General features: G+C 39.0%; 1 protein-coding gene across 2 annotated transcripts; it reads left to right on the plus strand.

The window, feature by feature from the left end:
• The first annotated feature begins 2,911 nt into the window (after positions 1-2,911).
• LOC113127967 (uncharacterized protein C11orf24) lies at positions 2,912-16,407 on the plus strand. 2 transcript variants are annotated; one of them, XR_003295490.1, is made up of 11 exons: positions 2,912-3,114; positions 3,542-3,778; positions 3,948-4,061; positions 4,550-4,588; positions 4,792-4,871; positions 5,191-5,287; positions 5,424-5,510; positions 8,376-8,576; positions 9,190-9,284; positions 9,927-9,942; positions 15,794-16,407. XR_003295490.1 is itself a non-coding variant. In XM_026302937.1 (10 exons), exons 1-9 carry the CDS (start codon positions 3,081-3,083, stop codon positions 9,240-9,242), a joined length of 942 nt encoding a protein of 313 aa, XP_026158722.1. In that variant the 5' UTR covers positions 2,912-3,080; the 3' UTR covers positions 9,243-9,284; positions 15,794-16,407. The 2 variants fall into 2 exon arrangements, 1 of the variants encoding a protein (XP_026158722.1); XM_026302937.1 differs by lacking the exon at positions 9,927-9,942.
• Positions 16,408-19,028: the final 2,621 nt, after the last annotated feature.

Consider the following 19,028-nt stretch of genomic DNA (forward strand, 5'->3'; position numbering starts at 1 on the left):
CCCTCCTCTTCTCTCTGGCCCCATTCACTGCAGGCTCGTGTGAGTTGGGTGTCCATGTGTGACAATGTCTATGACTTTAATATAAGAGCACATACCACATGAACCCCTCTCTCTCTCTCGGCTGTGTGTGTGTGTGTGTGTGTGTGTGTGTGTGTGTGTCAGGGTTTAGCAGAGTAGGTGGGCAGGGTCAGGGGTTGCTTTGTGGGGTTCTGGAGCCAGTGGGTCTTTTCCATTGTTAAGGCTGGAGGAGCCAAAGGGGGCAATGAGTATTGATGCCGAAGGTATTGCCTGCTGGAAGTTAGCAATAAATGTGTGTGTGTGTGTGTGTGTGTGTGGGGCGGGGAGAGGTGGGGGGGGGGGGGGGGGGTGCGTGTATGTGTGTCGTAATGTATGTATGTGGCCCTTTGCTCCAGGAGGAACCCGCAAGGGGCGGGTAAGAGAAAGTAATTACAGATGATATAGGACCAAAGGGAGGAAATTGATTAAAGAAAATGGGTGACCAGGAAGTTAGCAGGGGTCTTTGTTTCCCCTTCAATTAAACCAAAATATCTCAGTGGTCTTTCATTCTGAGTTGCATATGGTGGAGCAGGACAGGACTGTGAGGAATGAGGGCTAAGAGTGTAGAGGGTCTTTCTCGGAGCGGAGGTTACAGAGGTGATGGGTTCGTGGCACTCATGATAGCCTCTGTATTCTACCATATTCAGTACATTCAGCTGACGAGACACATCGGCTACATGCAGCCTGCAAATTTGTACTTTTGTACTGTAATTTGTACTTGTAAGGAATTAAGTGACCTTTATTGTTATTGCCAGGGTTTATTAATTGAAATCTGAGAAAGCAAAAAGATTGCTAACAGATGAAGGATTATGCACGTCATGTGGGTGCAGGCTTATTAGAGAAAAAAGCAGCAATTTAAGGTGCACATCATGTTCACAACCTGTGATCATCTGACTGGTTGTTTCATCAAAGCCAAGCTGCAGTTAGATGATGATGATTTCAGCAATTAACCTGGTAAATTTACACAATATTTACCATATATACTATAAACCTCTACATAGGGAATCAGGCTTCAATATAGACTCAAATCCGGGTGTTAGCATGCTTGATTAACAGACTGTGCTGACCTTTACTGTTGTTTGATGTCTTTTCATTTTTTTATATTGTTTGTTGTTTTAATATTGGTATGACTGCATCTTCAACCAAGCTTTTAAGTCATCTTAGATCTTGTTTACAGTTGCGTCTCTGTTATGTGCTTGGCAAATGTGAGAATACAGTATGAATAGTTTTACAACAGTGAGGGGTGGTGGTGGTGGTGGTGGTGGTGCATGAAGGGGGGCAAAGAAAGAGAAAACAGGTTGTCAGTGTGGTCGAACAGCAAAATAGCATTTTCTCCCTTGGGCTCAGCCTCCACAGATGTTTCATTCAGGCCCCATGGCAGGCCCACTCTAAAAAGTGCTCCAGTCCCGACACAATTCAGCCCCTTTGTGAGCTGAAGGAGAGAAGCTCAGCCCACTGTTTACTGCTCGTCCACCCCCCATCTCCCCTTGTCTAACCCCTTTCCCCGTGTTAGCAGGCGGAACAATTGGGGAGGGCCTTGCCCAGAATTGGGGCGGTGTGGCAGGTCAACAGAATGGGCTGTGAATCCTGTGCCTCTGAATCCTCCGGGTGGGTGGTCCAGCTCTCCCCTCGCTGTCTCCCTCACACACATACACATAGAAACACACTCTCTCCTCTCCTCTCAGTGATTAGCTCATCTACTGGGCCAGGCCCGATGCTGGTGCCTGGGCTGTGATGTGGTGATAGGTGGCCCAGAGAGGAAGCCAGACAGGGGTCTTTCTTTAGGATTAGTGGACTCCCAGTTCCTGCTCGCTGCTGGCGGGTCCTGTAGAGACCCAAGGAGGAGGGGTCTGTGGTGGCCCACGTGGACCCTGCCAGTGACTGGGTGGCAGTTAACACTAATCCTGCTGCTGATTACCACTGGCATGGGGAAATAAACAGTAATAAATGAACCAACAAGGGTGAGCACACATACATCATTACACCAGCTCCACCCACACAAGTCATGCTGACATGCACACATACATAAACATTCAAAAAATAGCAGCCTCACATATATGTCATATTGCTTTTAGGGTGGCAAATGAATGACTTTTGGATTTTCAGTAATTATTATATCTGTTTTCTCAACATATCTTTTTTATGGTTTCCCAGATCCCAAACAGGTGTTTTCAAATGTTCTCTTTTATGTAAACAACAGTCTAAAACATACAGATATTCAAACACACCAAAGAAGACATGTTCGATAACCCGCGATCAACAAATCTTTCCTTTTGCTTGATAAATGAATACAATTATTTATCACTTTTCAAAATAACATATAATAAATTGACAATTTGGCTGATCACCTAGTTGTTATCTTCTTCAGCCACCGCACAACAAAACCTGATGCCCTTTTTTGCCTCAAAAATATTATTATTAATAGTTATAATTTAAAAGAATCTGCAATACATGATTCCTATATTTTGAATATTGTGTCTAATTTATTTTACAGCATATCAGTCAGGAAACAAGTTTAGTTAACATTAGAGTTGGACCTTGAGCAAGAAAATGGGGCAAATGTCATATGACTGTCTGACGTCTTTTTCCTTAGTCACACTGACATCTAGTGAGCAGAAAAAAGAACTGGCAACACAGAAAAAGTTGCACCAAGTAACATATTTTCCTTCTCAAGAAGTTATGGCTTTATCATTTTATGTTGCTTGAAGGAAATGAATTAAATACATAAATTGACAAAAATGTTTTTTTTCTCACAGGCACAATATGCCAACTTGTTCACTAACCAATAAAAAAATGTTTGCCACTCATCTTGTTCTGCAGTCAGAGGAGAGTCTGAAGCAACACACCATTTGAGCAACACTGTGCAACCTGCTGTGGTCAGAGTCATTGGTCCTCTTTTCTTTGCGAGCAACACAGTGAAGTATCCAGAAAGAGAACTTGCATATGAAAGCATCACCTTGGGGGAAGAAAGTCTAAACTGTGTAGCTTTTTTTAACCTGAAGCTGCCATCAATTGAATTTACAATGCCTTCAATCAGCTCTTCCTTATTCATCCTGGGTAAGGCTCCATATATCTTTTATTTTAAATGAACTTCACTGCAGTGTATTAATCATTTACTGTATATCTAAGTGTTATTTTTTTATTGTCATTATAAAAGTCTTGTTTTTCACTGAAAACCTTGCAATTCAAATATTTTGTCTGGATTTGCATACTAATAATAGTGGATTAAAACATTTATAGGAACAAAAAATGTATTAATGAAAAGCTGAAGTAAGATGGATATCTACTTCTCTGGAAAACAAGTCAAATGAGAAGAACATTATTAGGCAAACAGGGCCACACCTTGGCCTGTGTTGCTTACATTACTCGCTCTCTTGCTGGTTTAGGAAAACTCCTTTATTACTTAACAGTCACATTAGTTGAATCTAAAGACATATTCTAAAAATAATTTCAAGTGTTATAAAGGCTGTTTTCTTTTTCACAGGTTTGATTGTGGCCTCTGCCGTAGCAGAGGAAACAACAATAAGCAGTGTGCAGTCCACCGCTTCACAGGGGTTGAACAGTGACCTCAATGCTGCTTCCAAAAGCTCCGACACAATCAGCACTATCTCCAGTACCTCCATTAACTTGGATATTACTGGCACCAACAGCAATACCTCCATTAACATGGATATTACTGACACCAACAGCAGCATCGAGCCCTCAACAACAAAGCAAAGAGGTGAGAGCTGCTATCTGAACTGTTTATTGCCTAATTCATATACATACCCATAAATGTTGAATTCTTCAAAGAAAAAAATAATCTGTCAGAACAGTTGAACCAACCCATTCATGGATGTGTTCTGTGATCATGGTTGTGACTGTGTGGAATAACTGCTTCTCTGATTCAGATGGTGGCAAAGGAAGCGATGTCACGCCCCCCCGGACCACTGTGTCAGTGACCACACAAAAACCCATTGTTCCATCTAAAAACACACCTGCTACCTATACAGACAAGAACAAACGTGAGTTGGGATTGTTTGTGGCTGCCTGTGACCTGTCCAGGGTGTATCCCTGCCTTTCACCCAAAGAGAGCTGGGATAGGCTCCAGCAGATCCCTGTGACCCTAAATAGGAACAAGCAGGTATAGATGATGGATGGATGGAAGATAAGCAAAGATTTTTTCCTAAGGAATCGGTAGAAAAAAAGGAAAGTGAACAGTTACTTACAGTCACCAGGAAACACAACTGAAAATGAACAAATATTGCTAACACACTAGTCATTGTTGTGCTTTCAGTTTGTTCCTCTTCCCCCAGGTAACCAAAGCATCTGTTAATGCTGCTTTAACCCAGAAAAATTAATAATGTATTGAAGCTTAATTAGCTCTCCTGTCTGTGACTAGAAGGTGACATTTGATGAGGTTTATACTGGGCCCAAACTTCATATTCTGTTGGCACTGTTGGATGCAAGCTTTTCCTCATTAAAAAATAAAGTTTTATTGTATTTGTTACAGACACCACTGCCAGACAGCCACAAAAAGGTGACACCACTGGTGAGTGACATGCTGTGAATATGCACCAGTGCAACTCAATTATATCATATATACCACATATATACCACAATGTATTTTTGAGTCCATAACTGTAAGTATCAGCATAAACAGTTCATTTATGCCTTAGTTTGGAGTCATGTTGTTTTTGACAGTGTGGACAACATGTTTTTCTCTTTATAAACATGAACCCTTTCCTCCTTCAGGGATTATAATACTAGTCGTGATCATTGTTGTAGCTGTTGTATTTGCCATTGCTTGCTACTTCACACGGAAGAGAGGAAGGGTGAGTATATTGACAAACGAGAATAATTCATCATAACTTACTGTTATGGAACCAGCAGAAGCTTTGTGCCATGGCTCTGACCAAAGATAATGTCACTAAAAACTCCTCTCCATGGTGAATAGAAGATATTAGCTATTATATTTAGTCTGTTTAGGCTATAAACATCATACCCTCTAATGTTCTCCTCTTTATAAAAACGAACTGTTACCTCCACAAGATGTAGCGTTAATTACTATCAAACTTCTCACTTTCCAAAATGTTGACTTATTCCTTAAAAGTCGGACTGATATGTGTGTATTCTGAATCCCACATCCTGCAGCGTTACTCTGTTGACTTCACATCCCGAGCAGATGAAGCCAACATCCCTCTCAGCACCGTGGAGCCTGATTTGACTGTTGATACTGTTTCTCAGAACGGTCAGTCCAATACAGTCGCATATAATCAACAAATATGTTACTGAGAACATCTCTCTTTAACGAAGTATTTTAAACATATGGTGTTGTATTGTCATCGCACCAATATTAAAAATTCTCATACCTGTACATTTTTCAGGTCTGCAAACTTTTGAAAGTACAGAAATTACTACAAAGGAATCACAAGAACCAGAGGCAAATCCCGAAGTACAGGAAGAGCAGAAAGGTAAGGAAAGTAACATCTACTCAAATACTGTACTTAAATGCATTAGATTGATTGAGGTATGTGTACTTAACTTGAGTATTTCCATTTTCTGATACTTTGACTGCACATTTCAGACCCAAATATTGTATTTTTCACTGCACTACATTAATTTGATGGCTTTAGTTACTCTACAGGATCAGGTCAGTTAAACAAAATAAAGTATAATCATACAACTTTATTGATCCCCAGTGGGAAATTCACAGACTACCTAGCAGTATCTGAAGTACATCACATTGCAGCCTTTACCAGCTGCAACATTAAACTGACGAACAAACAATAATGGATCAGGAAGAATAATTCAATAGTATAAAATATATTGTTGTGTCATTCTGCCTAATAACCTCTTTTACCTTTGATACTTCAAAAAAGTCCAGCAACTTTTACTTAGAACAAAGTGTGTTTATACTCTAGTATTTGTAATTTTACTTATATAGGATCTGAGTGTCATTGCTGCAAAGAGGACATGACACATATCTCATCTGTGGCAGATCAAGCTTTGAGTTAAAAGTGGTTTGTGAGATAATTATGTGTGAATCATTTTCTTTCCTCTTTAACAAAACCAGCTAAAGTGAATGTGCAGTACTGGTGTAGTTTATCACATTGGAATCCATGCAGGCATACTAGATTTTGCAAATTAACCTTATCAGTACCAAAATCTTCAGTATGGACATTGATTTGACAAAATACAAATCAAAAATGTTAAAAAGCTTTGTCCAATATAAATCCAGATTGTGTTTATAAATTGATTGCCACCACAGCTGATGGGAAGAAGTCTGAAATTATCCCTGACTGTTTTGTGTAAATTAGTTTAGTTCAGTTACGGACTTCCAAAGCACATTTTGAAATATCTGTGACAGAAAATGTGTGCAAACAGTTCCTTAATTTGAGGGGATAAGAAACTAAAGCATGGCCTGCAGTACACAGCTCCACCACCTGATGGAAATGAAAGCAAAGTTTGCAATAATATCACCTGCAGGGGTTGTTAGGCATGTTGTCAGTTTACCATAAAGTATGGATTAAGTGTAATTCAAATTGCAGTCAAAACAATACCAAAGCCTTTCTACTCATATGCAGGATATACCAAAAATAAGTAGGTTCAGATCTAGATATTTGGAAATAAAACTTAACGTGTGAAAATATGTATTCCTGTTTCACTCACACATTGAGACATAAAAGCTACAACCATGTCTGAACCTGCCCACAGCCATACCCAAAAACGGACACCGCTGATCACCGCTTTGAAAAGCACTCACCTCACAGATGTGTCCGTCCCACTCATGGAAAAGAGCTGATAAAACATTTCAGCAATCAGAGCAGATTAGAAGTTATATTTTTAAATGATGCTTCTGTTTTGATTCAACCTGAAGGCAAAAAGAAGCATCTGATTTGACCGATGATGATTATCTCAAGTGTTTCAGTTGAAAAGAGAAGAAACCATCCAGCCGCCTGGCAAACTGTAAATGAAAAATAACAAAATCAGTACCCATATTTAATCACCTACCCATATTTAAACCACCATATGAAATACGCAGAGGAAGAGTTTCTTAGCACTTAGAGCTGTGACATATTTCAAACAGCAGAAGAGAGATGCTGCCTAGTCGCAGTGAGTGGAAGATCTGTGATATTTTAAGAGGTTTTATAAAACATAAAATATAAAATTGCAAACTGTTGTTGCATTACCCAACACACACACAACTCCTCATATATATGTTGGTATAAATATATACTGAATGTGTTTGCTTCACAGTGACAATAGGACTCTGAAAGGACACTGCAACCACCTATTGTTCCCTAAGTGTTAATTACTGAGCTTTAGTGGTGCTGGGAGTCAGAATTTCTAACCCCTGAGAGAAGCAGACTTCCCCCTCTTTCTAGTCCTCATGCTAAACTAATCTAATGTCTTATAGACTTGAGAGTAGCATCAGTCTTCTTATCCAATTCTTGGAAAAAGCACATGTACTTACAGCATTTCCCAAAATGCTGAACTAGCTCTTCAAATATTGCATTTTAACCAATAACAACAACGAGTACCATCTACCAATCTCATTTCCAGATTTAATGGATGAAATAAGAAGATGACAGTCTGGTTCTCCTGTAATAAAGAGTTAGGTCATTTCCCATAAAAACAGACAGATGTGATGATTCTTTGAAGGTTGGAATGACGCCTGAGGAGCCATCTTACTCTTGGCAGAATTATGTTGCAAACGGTCACCATCCATCCCCCTTCATCTCCACTTTCCCTCCATCTAATCCTGGGTCAGATAATGAAGGGGCTGCCCTACTTTCCCACAACCACCAACAGCTGCATAGCTGTTGCTCATTAGGAACTGGTCAGTAATCAGTCGCGTCATTACCAACATGATGACCCCCTCGAATGCCTTTGCCCAAAACAAAAGACCCCCACTTCAACCCGCTTCAGGCTATATGAGTAAAAAAAATGGCATGCTATGGTAGCTAAGAACAGATTAAACCAGTAATGTCGAACAAAATTTAAGATTCTGATTGATTTATTGATCCCAGAGGGAAACGTTTTGTTTTATACAGTTGTTGTCAATTCAAGGAATGAAGGAAAAACCGCAACAGTTCAAAACATACAATGTGAAATGATGGAGAAATGTCTCACCAACATTACACAATTAATTTATTGCAACAGTTTGACTTCCTTATTTAAACAGTATGACATGAAGGTTGGGGGTTTTCTAGATTATTCTAATATGAGTCACATTCTGTATTTTTTTTTTTATCCACATGTTATTTTCATTTAAGTTTATTTATGCTAAGAAATAAAAGGCTATGTGTGTGGTTTCTTTTTCTCATCCTTCACAGCTGAGGCTGCAGCTCCGGCGCCATCTCCAGACAGCTCTGAGGACAAACCCAAAGAGGCCGTGGTCGTTGAGGAGAGTCCTCCTCCTGCACCTGTGGAGGAGAAAACTGATGATGAAGGCATAGTCTCTAACAAGACGTCAGTGGAATCACTGAAGGAGCCAAATGACAACAACAGCAACAATGCTGACTTGACAGCCACAGGTCTGTAGAAGAAAGTCTCTTCCAAAGACTCAGTCGCTCCTTTAATTACGGGAGATGCTCACATTTCACAGTCACACTTTGAGACATGAATTCATTACTGCAACTTGGGACATTTCAACACATTTCCACTTACAAAAAAAGAGAACTTACATCTGTGCATGGTGTCACTTATACTATTTTAATATTTATTACTATCATGTTGTGTCCACCATCTTCACTGTACTTGGAAGTTAATTTTCCTACAGCATCAATAACAGCCATAAAATGATTCTTTCATTCTTTTGGAGGTATAGTAATGAAAAAGAGTGAATTATGCAGGCAACTAACAATAAACCGGATTGATTTGGTTAATTTTGCCTCCTAAAGTATTGGATTTCAGTAAACCTATTAATACATTTTTTCATAGAAGACTGGTTTAATCTTGTCTTCCAAGTTCTTTCAGTAGAGTTGACCTAGGAAGAGACATGATCACATGATCATCAGACTCTTTGAATGAACATATCTCATATGCCTGTATATCTGTATTGTGCTAGTATAGATTATAGACTTGCACTGTGACCTTTGCACTCCTCACCTGCAGTGAGTCTCTTGCTTTCTTTTTTTGTTTTAACAGAGTTGAAGTTGGGTAACATATTCTGGGATGTTCCCCTTGACTGTCCGGTTTGACATTATTACTTCTCTTTCCCTGTGCTGTTCCTTGGAAACTCGGTAAGCCCACAGACGATGAACACTCATCTGCAGCTGCTGCACTTCTCAGCCAGCTCAGGTGTTAGCAAAGGGAAAACCCCCACATGGAAACATAGACCACATACGACCACTGGGATTGCTGTGTTATAGATTTGCATCCTGAATTAACATATTAAAAATAGAGCAGTCATAACCATTAAATCTAAAATTATAAAATGTGCTTGTATCCAAAATTGTAAATCGCACCGATAGCTGGTGTCCAGCAGTTTAAAAGAACACACACCATACTGAGCCTCAGTGTAAGAGACAGTACTGTATCAGAGGATACACTGAGTTTTTTGAGAAAAAAATATTTCTAACTCATGATACACTGTCATCTGCATCATTATCACATGATCGAAGTTCCACATTTAAGCAATGACATTGACTGACAAAGCTCAATCTATTTATAAAGACCAAGTAAAAATACTGTAAAGTGAGAGTTCAAAGTTTTTTCAGCAATGAACTATTAGACCCTATAGGTCTAAATGTTCTAAATAATTATAAAAATTGCACCACAAAACTTATTTTCTATCAAAATCTCTATTTCTGCCAAGTGTAAACTGTGACTGATTTCATTTTTTTACTTTCCGGTCCTCTCTGTCCTCTGTCTGTCACTGATAGATGAGGTTCTTCTCACGTGAGTAGTAACATGGGTCCTCTCAGTCTAATCAACACATGTAAAGCCCACATCTGCACCTGCATTATCTTTCTCTTCCTATCTTCATAGGGACATTTAGGGCCTGAGCCTGAGGCCCCAAGAATTCGCATTGCTCTTAACAACTGATGATAAGCTCACATCTGGGAAGCTAACCGCTCGAGAGATCTGTGTTAACAGTTACGGATCATTTCTGTTCCCACAAAAACATCAGCCTGGGAAATCCTAAGCATTTCCAATTCAGCAAAGTCAGTCAACTCCAGGTCTATCTCTAAATACCTGGTCGCATCAATATAAATGAAGTCACTATAGATAACTTTTCACTGAAATATGCTTCCAAATATACTTTGTCATATGAAAAGCACAGTTCTTATTAACAAAATTAATGATGCCTGTGTCCTATTCAGATGTCCCAGAAATAAAGACATGAACCAGGACCCTAAAACTGAAGCACCTATGTAGAATTAAGTCATTGTTAATTTTATTATATACATCTATGCTTTTCCTTCCTTCCCTGACATGTCAGTGTCTACAGTGTAAATAAGGTCTATTGACTTTTCTCAGTGTTATATTATAGTCAGTAGTTATAGTTTATGTTACAGTTAATATTTTATGTTTTATGTTATTTATTTACTATATATTGCACAATTTAAACAAAAAGAAAATACTATATTAATTAAATTAGCATTATTTTTGGACTTTAATTACCTTTTAACAACAAAAAAGTGCAATAATCTGTTTATCTTTGCTTCAGTGATTTGTGGACTCCAATAATACCTGTACCTGGTAGCATGACATATAATAGTAGCACAGAGAGAGTCTTTATATGATTTTGAAACAGTATGCAAAAGATAATGTCTGATGAGACAAATGAATTTTTCACTCTCTGTGGCTCCCATGAAAACAACACACACACACACACACACACACACACACAACAGCAGACAAAAGAAACAGTGAACACTTTGCCCATTCCCACCTGGTTTGGTTGGGAAGTGATGAGCAAGCTGGAAACGGGAGTTGAAAGGTTGTTCAACCATTCTGTAGCAGGGGATAATGGATGGGAGCTGACAGGTCATAAACTGAACCAGGATAATTAGACTTCACTGCACTATCTTCCAGTCAGAGGTCGACTTTCATGTTTGATGGTTAATGTTGGAGGAAACTGCCTGTACTGCCTGGGACTACACAGTGAGGAGGAGGAGGAGGAGGAAGCAAGTGAAAGAAGGCGTCTGACTGTGTGAGATAAATGAAGCTAGTAATTAGCTAGAAGCAGCTTGTTTTATTTGCAGAGACTCTTACTGGAAGGAGCTTCTTCTGATTTAGAGACAGGTCACAGAGATAAGGAGGGTCAGTGATCTGAGGATGAAGTGTGAAGTTAATTTCTCATGAGACTTTGTGTGCAGCTTCAGCAGAGGAAACTGTAAGAAAGAGCAAAAAATAGGGTAAAGACAGATGTCTAGCGGGCAGGGTGACAGTAGCGTATGTGGTAAATGTCAGATCTATATCTCAGTAATAATAGTGAGGGAAAACTTCCTCCTTGTGAGGTTTGATGTGGTATAGTCTAGGCCATTACACCTGGCCAGCTTTACAGCAGGGAGGGACTGTCGGAAAACGCAGACTGACACTCCTTCACACTACAAGAAGAAAACAGCTGGTGGGAGCTTCCTTTCTTCATGCATGTCCCATCACAAACCACCATGTTTTGGCCCAGAAACTGAAAACTAAAACTGTCAATTGTCAAGTGAAAATAGCAATTAGAAGAGCATCATTAAAGGATTGTGTCTGCAGAATACATTGAACATGCAGTTTTGAGGCTGATGACTGTGTCTCATCAATTTTTTTAATGTGAAGGTTTTGGTACTTTACATGTTCTATCTTAAACTAAAGACTAAGTGGACCTGGGACCTGGATAGTCTAATGTCAGGACTGGATTAAAGTGACTCAAGGATAAGTCAGCAACTGGACAATAGATTATTTTGCTAAGCTATTTTGCTAATGTGGCCTCTTTTGTAAATATACTCTGCTGCAATGATCCATTCAATGTCAACATCAGTTTTTTTTAAAGTAAATACAATCCCTGATATCCAAAATGAAAGCCATTAAAACATTTCCTGAAATGTCTTGTATGTAAGTCAAAGCTAAGTGCTTAAAGAAATGCGTCAGCATTTTTTTTTTAAATTTTAAGATAAGAAGGCACCACGGTGGTTTAGTGGTTAGCACTGTTGCCTCACAGCAAGAAGGGCCTGGGTTCGCAACCCGTCAGGGGCCTTTCTGTGTGGGGTTTCCATGTTCTCCATGTCCTCGCATGGGTTTTCTCCAGGTACTCTGGTTTCCTCCCACTGTCCAAAAACATGTATGTCAGGTTGATTGGTGACTCTAAATTGCCCATAGGAGTGAGTGTGAGTGTATGAGGTTGTTTGTCTCTATGTGGCCCTGTGATGGACTGGTGACCTGTCCAGGGTGTACCCCTGCCTTTCACCCAAAGAGAGCTGGGATAGGCCTCAGCAAATCCCTGTGACCCTGGTTAAGGAACAAGCAGGTATAGATGATGGATGGATGGAAGATTATTGCCATGCTGATACAGGAATGATAACAGCATCCAGGAAGTTTAGCTTAAGCATAAAGACTGACAACAGTTATTTTAACTGTTGTCTAAATGACAAATGTTACAGTTTTACAGGTAGGGAATTATTTCACAATAAATCCCTGCAGTCTTGTTTTCATCATAAAAATATATGTACTTATTTATTTTTCAATTTTATATCTGACTTTTAGTCATTTTAACTTGTAGTTTGACCCTTTTTTTAGAAATAGAGATGTTGGTAGTGCAACTTATACTTAGTGCAGCAAAAGACAAGTTGAACTAACTGTGGACTTCCACTTGTTAAAGGGGCCATTATAAAATGGTGTTTGAACTTTGACTGTTGAAGGTGCCTTTTTATTTAACACCCTGTCATCATAGAAATTGTGCACCTAAAAACATGAAGTGAGGGGACGTGCTGATTGTTTTCCAAGCAATTTTGTTTTGAAGCTGAGCCACATGAGGTGGTGCACATTTAGAAAATCTACTTATACAAAAACAAATGAGGTGAACTTGAGCTTCTTTACAATGAAACCAGTGCAGAACTTTAGGTTGATATCATTACACATGTACAACAGATTGACATCTTTCTTTTGTCTGGATGCACACCCTATTTAACCTCACATTGGCTTCCTGTGTCAAAGCGCTCCATCAAAACCATAGGGTGTGTTCTCTTCCTTCACTGGTTCCTGACCTCCAGAGGTTCTGGTTTTAAGTCCTTTCCAAAGGTCATAGGTCAGACAGTCCTAATTGAAGGCTACACAGTGACTTGCAGGAGAATAATGTTGCCTCGATGTCAGAGTCAACTCTCTCACATTTTTGCCTGTCACTGAGCAAGTCTCTGCAGTATTGGATGTGCAGCAGCTGCTGTGATGTAAAGATCAAACTAGGATACAATCCAGGAAAGACCACCTGAAAATAATGAAAATATCTTTGTAAGACACATAGAGGGAAACATGAGAAACTGCTTATTAGCTGACTCTCATGTCACTTAGTAAAATTTTCTTTCTTCAGCATATGCCTCATTTTTATTATTTTATACAAGGAAGTAATTTTGTTAATACAAATATAAATATACATTTTGTCTTTAATTTGATTTCTAACCTGCTGTGGGAATCACACAAGTCAGATGTTTAAGTAAATGGTCTTCTCACTTCTAATTTCCAATGCCCTTACCTACATGCTTTCATTTTAAGAGATGTTCAAGCTCAGGGCCATTTTGGCAGCTGGCCCACAAAACATTTATAGCACTTAACTGAGTAGTGCATGTTTCACTTCACACCATCCTGCAACCAACCTTTATCTTAATTGTGAACAATCACACCTCTGACATCTACTGCTAGTTTCTAATGCTTTCTTCTTTTTGCAGCTTGTCTTGTAAAGAGGCAGGAGCTGCCAGTTCATAAACTTAATGACAACTTTCTGTAATTTAGAAATTGTGAGTGTCGGCGTACAGGGATTTAAAGTATAGTTTATGTTGCTGGTTACCCCGGGGGGTAGGATTTTGTAATGACTGTATGTTTCTAATTTAGCACAAGGATTATTCTGCTTCAGTGACTGAGCTGAAGTCGTCGAGACTGATATGAACTCATTGAAGAAACATTGCTCACAAAGCTGCAAGATTCATTTTTGCCAGAGAACATGAAAAGAAGCCTGAATATTGGCAGCAGGTTATTGGTCAGCTGAAAACAAAGTAATTGTGTGAGTATTGAATGGGGTCTAGTATATTTGGCATTGACCTGGCCAGGACTATCACAGTGCCTGCACAGTCACCCAGAGCAACATGGAGGTGGGAGTGTGCTGAGTGCAATGGCATAAGGGAGGTGACTGACCAATATTACGGGCAGGTTGCTGCCCTGGGGAGAAAGTGAACCTCTAAAAAGATGAGCACAACTATCTTTTATGACCACTGCCAAAATCCCAATGCAGCTGACCATATCTGTGAACACTGAATCCCCCACAATGAAAATCCCGTGAGGTCTGCAGTTGTAGGGGCAGGTTTGTCTCCTGTTGTCCTCTCCAGCCTGGTTTAGACATTCCTGGCCTGGCTTTGTGCAGTTGGCAGAGCTGCTGTGATCAGGAGTCCTGCTGACAGATGGATGTTCATTCACCTGCTGTTATCGCCTCTGGCCCCACATTCCTTGGGCAGTGTCAAACTGTCAAAATCACACCATGGCTTTATTACATCTCTGTCTCTCATCATTCACACACAAGCGAGTTCAGGTGCAATTTCAGATTATGCTAAGTAAAAGTTCCTAAAAACATTAAACCTTGAGTTTCCTTTCATATGATGTGAGTTGAGGTGTGGACAGTGTTTAAATATTAACGTCAAAGCAACCAAGAATTGTTTTGAAACCTGAACATGAAGCAGGAAGAATATTCCAAACTATATTACACCAGCAGGCATGACTCCTAAACCTAAATTTAAACCTGAACATATTTATAACACTAATACAAACTTGAACCTGACTACTTCTGACTAAATTCTGAAATCAATTCTGAGTCAGTATAATATATATAATATGTTCAGAAGATTTCATTTCTTTTCATGGAATTCCTTGCATGGGATTCAGTTGAGCATATTCTTCCATGCTACTAAATCCCCCTTGGAATGCCAGTCTTTCAGCAGTCAGGTTTCACTATAATGGCAACCTGGTCTCTACAGATCCCTATCTATCCCTGTGGCTAAACTCAGTATAGCTCAGTATAGACTTAAATCAGTGTGAAGGCCTACCTGCAACCTGAGCCTCAGCAGTCACACTTCTCGGTCTAAAACCAAACGCTTTTATGTTGGATGAAGTTGAGATTAACTCAGGTCAAATCTAAAATCATAGGCTGCGAGAACAAAATGGCTCTTTGACAGATATGAACGGGTTTGACTGATTATCAAGAGCAATACATGTGTGGGCTCTAAACATGGCCCACAGACAGACACATGGCTGCACTAAGACAATTACATCTTTATTTACAAGACAAATATTTGGATGATCCAAAGTGCTTCTGTACCATCGCCCTAAGGCCGACACTGGTTGTTATTGGTTAATCGTAAATCACACCAACAGATGTGGAGCAGGATTATGTCAGCAATTCCTTCCCTTAAACAGATGTTTCTCTCTAAAGGTTAAAGGTCATGGCAAAGGCTATATAAACTTGGCCAAAGCAGAAGGTACATGAGTAAAAAAGTAGGTGATTCTGAGACACATGACACTTTGTTCTCATTGTTTTGTGCCTCTTTCTTCTCTCTTTCAGACTGAAGAAAAGAGCCAAGTCATGACCACGATGGAAACTGTGTGAAATCTAGTCGGTTGTTGCTTTCCTTTGGAGACTAACCTCTTGTAACAAAAACAGCAGCTTTTTCAAAGCAGAATATCACCTGAGCTCAGCTTTGTACAGGTTTAAGTGAATTTTTGTATATACTGAAAGTTGTTTGAGAAACATTTAAGATTTACTGGATTTATAGACTGAATGTTAACATTTTGAGTACACTCTTCCAAGATATAAACTTAAATTATTTTAAAATTATAATGAATCAGTTTATTGATAAATAAACAATAAATAATGTACTTTAGTACAAGTATTATAAGTCACTATTTGCTGCCTATTTACATGATCTTTACCCTGCACAAGGGTTTGTTTTCCAGTATTCTGGTATATATTTGTAAACTATAATAAGATGAGTAATATATACGGTAAATAAACAGTATAGACTTGTCAGATTTAAATCACTGTTCTACTATTGGTTTGGGATGTTATTTTCATAGATGCATGCATTTTGCTTTCAATATTCTTATTATTCATCCGTTATGCTAGAAAATTGCTTTGTTGACATCTTAATGTATTAAATAAAAATATCCAAACTTTGACCCACCTGGTTTTTATACAATCTACCATAGTTATAGTTTTTTATGATCATTTGAATCAGTTTTGTCCATCATACTGTATCTCCGCTGCAAACTTTAACCAGCTTTACACTGCTCCTGAGTTGTTTTGCTATAAGTGCCATGAGCTCCAGGTGCAAACATGTTTAGTTCAAAGTGACAGCATTAAAAGACAGGAATCTCCTGACACTGTACTGCACATATTCCATTTATTATCATTGGGAAAATGTAGTTGTGTCATTATCGGTTATGTCCTTACACCTTAAACAGGGACTTGAATAGAGGAAAAATAAGATGTTTTATGATGTTATGTATGATATCTTTGTGTTTTAGCTCATCACCAAAGAAACAGCCTATATATATATATATATATGATTTATGTTTAATTTCATAAGGAATATAATATTTTTTAAATTTCTATCTATAGTGATGGGTTGCCCGGTGTTTGGGTCTGCTCCAGCTGCTATATCCAGACTGTTTCCATGGGCTTCCACTCTTTTTTAAAGACAAGTGATAGCACCGGCCTATATCAATCTGACCACCGGATGCTCTAATCCACCATAACAGATGAAATGTTGCACTGAGCCTCCGGTGCGGCAGTGACGGCAGGAGCGGTTCTAAAATTTGTGCACGTACCCCCTCAAACCTGACCGCAGTCATGGACACCCTGCACCCAACCATCCAGTGCAGCTGAACGCAAACTTCTTCCTCCTTCAAACTGGAGCCAAATGTCTTTGGTCTCAGTATCCTCTATTTATACACTGTGTATATTTACAACAGGCCAGATGATTAGGATGCTAGGAGCTAGTGCGAGAGCAAAGAGAATGCAGGGGCAGTTTTCGTCAGCTATTCTAAGAAAACAAGGAGTTTATCCAGGGTGAGCCACCGCTCTGATGTCAAAGCCTGTATTTATATAATCTGTCAGAGATTCTTTCCTGAGCTGCTTCACACATTGTACTGTTGGGCCTTTACATCTTCATAAGGTTTGTTTAATCAGATAGCCTCAGTAAGACTGACATCTCTTTTGTATAAAGCATGAAAGGAGCAAAGACAAACACTACACAACTGGAAACACAAGTGCATAAAAGCACACACATACACACACACACACACGCACACACACACACACACACACAAAACACAAAAATCACTAATTATGTTGTTGGTTAAAAGTTTGAAATAGCTTACAGTGATTAGATGTGCAAGGTTTTTTTGCAGTTCATAGCATTTATATCATTTAAGTACCGTAAATGAAAACATGTCACGTCAGATAATGTCACTGGTCTGAAGTTGGACAAGGACCTTTGTTGCATCTCGTAACCGTCTCTCTGCCATTGTTGCTGAACAGGCTAGGTCCATAGTTCATTTCCAAAAGACATAAAACATGTTTGAAATGCTCAATACACAGATATGTTTTTCATGTTTACTTGATCATTTAATTAGAGTGATATAGAATATGTGACTGTGTTTTAACTGTATTCAGTCATTATTCTCCTGCAGCTGCTAAAATGTACACATTCACTGAATCATATTGTCTCCGGGTACATGCACACACACACACATGCACACACATTGACAGTGATACTCATCTACAAGTATTCAGCACAGCTGGCAGCAGCTATTCATGAATGGCTGTGAGTGATAAAAGAGTGGACACGCTCAGAAGCTGAAGAATGAGCAAGAGAACTGTCACTTTCTGAAAGTGAAAAGATCCAATAAAGCTTCTGTCAACACACTAACGTTGGAATGTTATAATTATTTAAATTAATTAAGTCATATTTTTGCTATTTTTAACAACACTAAATCAGCTAAATTAAAATTGATTGTTTTTTCATATGTTTTCTTTTCTTTCAATTATACACCCAAGCTTTTAGTCTTTATTACCTCACGGACAGGTCTAAATATATTTATATAATATTTCCAAAATAAAATCAAATTTACTCTCTACCACTGATGAGTGCAACAACTCAGTGAAAGTGTTCATCGTTTAGAGTGTAGTGTACATTTGGTTTTTAGATCCTTTTCTCCAAAAATAGCTGTTGCTGTAACTAAAACTAAGAGGAAGTGAAACAAATCAGTGAAGTCTCAGCCTACACAGCTAAGTGAGCTGAAACTTATTACAAAAACCCGCATGAATGAGAAAAGTTGCAAATTTATAAAGGTTGGACAACCGTATTTCGTTGCAGTCCAGTAGCTTTCAAAATATTCCCCTCCAAGCTACAGATATCAACCTCGTGGTGGTGCTAGAGGAAAAGTCAGTGGATCTGGATTTGGACAGAGCTAAATCCTGACAGATGTAACATCTGCACGGAGAGGAAAGAAAGCAAATCCAGTCATCTCTCTGGGTGACAGTTAAGGATACAGGAGTGGGAAATATCAGGGCTTTGTTTCTCATCTATTATAAGGTCTTTAGTGCTTGCTGTCATCATGAGCTGTCCTCTGGATGAAGTTGATCCTGGGCAGCAAGGCCTGGCCTCTGCCCAGCTACTCTCTCTGTTTACTTTAGGTGCTCATAAAAGGTATATCACAGCTGTCTGAGCTGCACAAATGTAACACATTGTGTTTAATGAATGCTTGAGATAAGATTTTGTTTATTTCATTTCTCT

This window comes from Mastacembelus armatus, chromosome 1, assembly GCF_900324485.2.
Source record: "Mastacembelus armatus chromosome 1, fMasArm1.2, whole genome shotgun sequence".
Lineage (NCBI taxonomy): Eukaryota > Metazoa > Chordata > Actinopteri > Synbranchiformes > Mastacembelidae > Mastacembelus > Mastacembelus armatus.